The sequence below is a fragment of the Diospyros lotus genome, chromosome 2 (assembly GCF_014633365.1).
Source record: "Diospyros lotus cultivar Yz01 chromosome 2, ASM1463336v1, whole genome shotgun sequence".
Lineage (NCBI taxonomy): Eukaryota > Viridiplantae > Streptophyta > Magnoliopsida > Ericales > Ebenaceae > Diospyros > Diospyros lotus.
In genome coordinates, this window is record NC_068339.1 from 1,503,865 (window position 1) to 1,507,608 (window position 3,744).

Below are 3,744 nucleotides of genomic sequence, written 5' to 3' on the forward strand. Positions count from 1 at the left end.
TACTCCAGAGAATACTATTAACCATTTCTGTTACTACAGTTTCAGCAGAAGAAGTTTTTTAAAATTAAAATTAATAAAATCTTATTTATGCTTAATTATGTCACAAGAAATATTAAATAATTTAGTTATATTGTTAATTAAAAAAATATTTACTTTCTAAACTTAAATACAAAAAATTAATTAGTGATTTAAGTAAAAAAATATTTTTTAATAATTATTTATATTGTTAAAATACCAGCAAAGTAACTCTTAGATCAACATCCATATCCATGCATAATAAATTGGATCCAATTTTCATTGGGGATTGACTTATGAATGTTTCTTGTGTGCCCGAATCTTTGAGATCCAATTTCATCCAATTTAAATGTTAAAAGGGATTGACTTTCGGTGGAAGAATCAGCCATCACATGCATGCCGACATAAACACTTGGTGAAAATCTGACAACGTCGACAAATGATAATAAATTAATAAATAGATCATTGATGTATTTGCTAGGTTGATTAAACATTAAACATTCTTATCAATACCTTAATTAGGTTTATGTATGCCGACATAAACACTTGGGGAAATACTGATGCAATGACTTTGTGAGACATATTGAACTGTGAGTTTGGTAGTAGTAAATGAAGGACTCCTCCTAACAGCACTATATATAAATGCCCTCGGACAGGAAGAAGTGGGCAAGAAAGCAAGAAGAGACACAACACAGCAGCATCACCCGCTTCCCTTGGAGTCTACTGTGCAGTGCAGGTACCAACCAACTACTATACTATATTATATGAGGAATGCTACTCGCTGTTTATGCAATCTAAGTGTATTTTTTTTTTTTTTTGTACTCTATATATTTAGGTTGTAAGATGGCGTCGAATCTGCAAAAGATCTCTAGTATAGGTCTGATTCAAAGTGTAAAGAGTGCCACTCTAAGATTTGTGACGTCCCATGACTTCCAGGGCCGGATCGGAGCAATCACGTACCCTCAGGAGATTCCAGGTGGCCAGTGGGCAGAATTTGTGCACTCCGGCTACGTTGGAAAGCCCCCCGGATCTATTGGCGCTGTCGTCTATCGTTGCCTGAATCCCTCCGGGAAAGACTGTGATTGGATGATGTCTTGGTCCAACAAATATGGGGATACCTCACGCAAGGCAAGTTCCAAATCCCTCGCTCTCAATATATAGCTTGTCGATCGACCAGTTGTTGGGATTTGAGTTGATATATATGGGTGACGTGCATGGCTATCTATATATATACATATATATATACATCTGATCTGATTTACGTAATCTTTTATATATATATATATATATATATGGATTTGTGATGTGTGTGTGTGTGTGTGTTTATGCAGGTTTATACTGAGATCAATATACAAGGCCATTATGACAATGATGCTGTTTGGCCGGAAATTCTAAAAAAATTGAACAAGGGTACTAAGCACAGCGAGGCACGCTGGGCGAAGTGGTCAGCCACTGTCGATGAGGTGCCAAATGAAGACTGCGATGAATTTGTCATATTCCAGGGAATAATTCAAGCAAACCCGAACGATTCGACTTAGTCGATGTTGTGGACTCGGACGTTAGTCATCAGAAGGCCATGCATCGTGCATGAGATGTATGGGTAGCTAGAGAGACTTGGACGTTAGTCATGGTTGGTCCAAGTTAGATTTAGTCAATTTCTGGGGCTGACTATTTGGCACCTGTGTTTAGTTGGCATTAGTCCAGGAGGATTTTTTGCTTCTGTTAGTTTGTTGGTCATGGGAAGGATGTGTCCCTGTGTTTAGTTTGTTGTTTGCTTCTGTTAGTTGGCACCTGTGTTTAGTTGGCACCTGTTAGTTTGTTAGTTTGTTTGCTTCTCTTAGTTTGTTAGTTTGCCCAGCTGTAACAACTGGATCCTATCTAAATTAAGGATCACTTGAATAAGATAACCATAGACTTTGATATTTGATTCCTATCTCCCCTCTTCTTCTTTATTCACAAATTAAACACCCATTTGATGTCAGAACCAGGCTGACTTGTCATGACAACTCAAAATCAATCCAATGCAGATCTATACATATAAATCCTAAAAAGACAAAAAATAAAAAAGGATCCAGCATGTGGCATTAAAGTGGGGATGGCTAGGCGTGGTTTCACTGGCATTGTTTTTATTTACTAATTATAAGGGGGTGGCTTCTCTATGTCTTCACTTTTTGTCTACACTCTATTCTTCACTTTTTGTCTTCACTTTTTTATGTCAACGGTAAAGATACAAATATAAAGGTTATCCAGAGCATGTAATTTTAAGTTTTGGACTAATTATTTTGATTAAATAATTTTAAAAAAGAATTTGAATTATTTATTGAAAAAACTCCTGCCTATTTAAAAGAATTAAAATTCAAAGTGAATGAGTTAAAGTTTAAATTAATCACATTACTCGTTTGCTTGGAAGCCCAAAAGTATAATGCAACCTAGACACTTTATAATCAAGCCCAAACAGTTAGCTCATCTCCCATGTCCAAGTTTTTCCAATAACCTCAAGTTTTAATTTATAACTGATGTCATGCATGATGTCACCCTTCATTTGTCATTTATGTTTGAGGGTGTTTCATTTTTTTATGCATCATTGTGTTTTATTATTATGATTTCTTTTGTCAAAAGTGATATGATGATGTTTTTTTATTTATCTTTTATCATCATTATCCCTCTTTTGTCAAAACAGTCAATCATAATTTTCTTTGTTAAAAGTAACATGATGATGTTTTTTTTACTTTATTCTGTTGGTGTGTCTTTTATTATCATTAGCTCCATTTTCTCAAAAGAGGCAATTGTGTTATTTATCTTTAATTATTAGATTTGTCTTTAATTATTGTAATATGTCAACAAAACTAATATTTATATATGTTGTAATATTTTGACATGAACATTTATTTTTTGAAGAAAGTGTAGAAAATATTTTTACTCTAATTCTTATCGGTCTTCATTCTTCTATCTCAAAGTGTGGCTAATCAAAACTAGTATTTTCTTATTTGTGACAAATTTTTTTGTCAAATAAGGAATATTAGTATTTCTTTTGTATTTTAGACACATCACTCTTCATGCTTGTTGATATTTTTTTCCACTTCTACTTATAAACTATCTAATCTCTTAGCTAACAATCAAAGTCACCAGGCTTTTCTAGATCGATAGGTGGAAATGCAAGGGTTGCTTAGGGGTTGTTTGGCTTACCCTTTTTTTCATCAGCTTCTAGGTTGTTTAATTTTTAAGTTTTGTAAAATTTAAAAACTGAATAGCATTTAAAAATTAAATAAATACACTTTAAATTATCAGTTATATAATTATGTATTTGATTTAAAAGAGTTGGACTAGATACAAATAAAAGATGGTCTGTTAGACTAGATACACAATTGAGAACCAATAACATATTATATTTATATTATTATATAAATAGATAAAAATGGTTACATGTATGCTTTTAAGTTTATATTTATTTATAGTCAAAGTATTACAATAAAGTTGTCTTTAATGGATAAATAATTAGAGTCAAAATAAAACTCGATGAATGTCTTAAAATATGATGTTATATGTTTCTAAATCATTCAATAGGTACCTCAAATAATGTTATTAAATCAAACTAATATCTATTTTATTATTATAAACACATATTAAATAATTTAAAGGCATATAATAAAACATTTAGAAACATGATTAGATTGGGAGAAAACGGAATAACCAATAGATTAGGGGCAAAAATAGATATTCTTAAAAGGG

General features: G+C 32.2%; 1 protein-coding gene across 1 annotated transcript; it reads left to right on the plus strand.

The window, feature by feature from the left end:
* Nucleotides 1-616: 616 nt before the first annotated feature.
* LOC127795644 (23 kDa jasmonate-induced protein-like) lies at nt 617-1,935 on the plus strand. The gene is made up of 3 exons (XM_052327447.1): nt 617-751; nt 851-1,143; nt 1,347-1,935. The coding sequence occupies exons 1-3, from the start codon at nt 658-660 to the stop codon at nt 1,551-1,553; spliced, it is 594 nt and encodes a 197-aa protein (XP_052183407.1). The 5' UTR covers nt 617-657; the 3' UTR covers nt 1,554-1,935.
* Nucleotides 1,936-3,744: the final 1,809 nt, after the last annotated feature.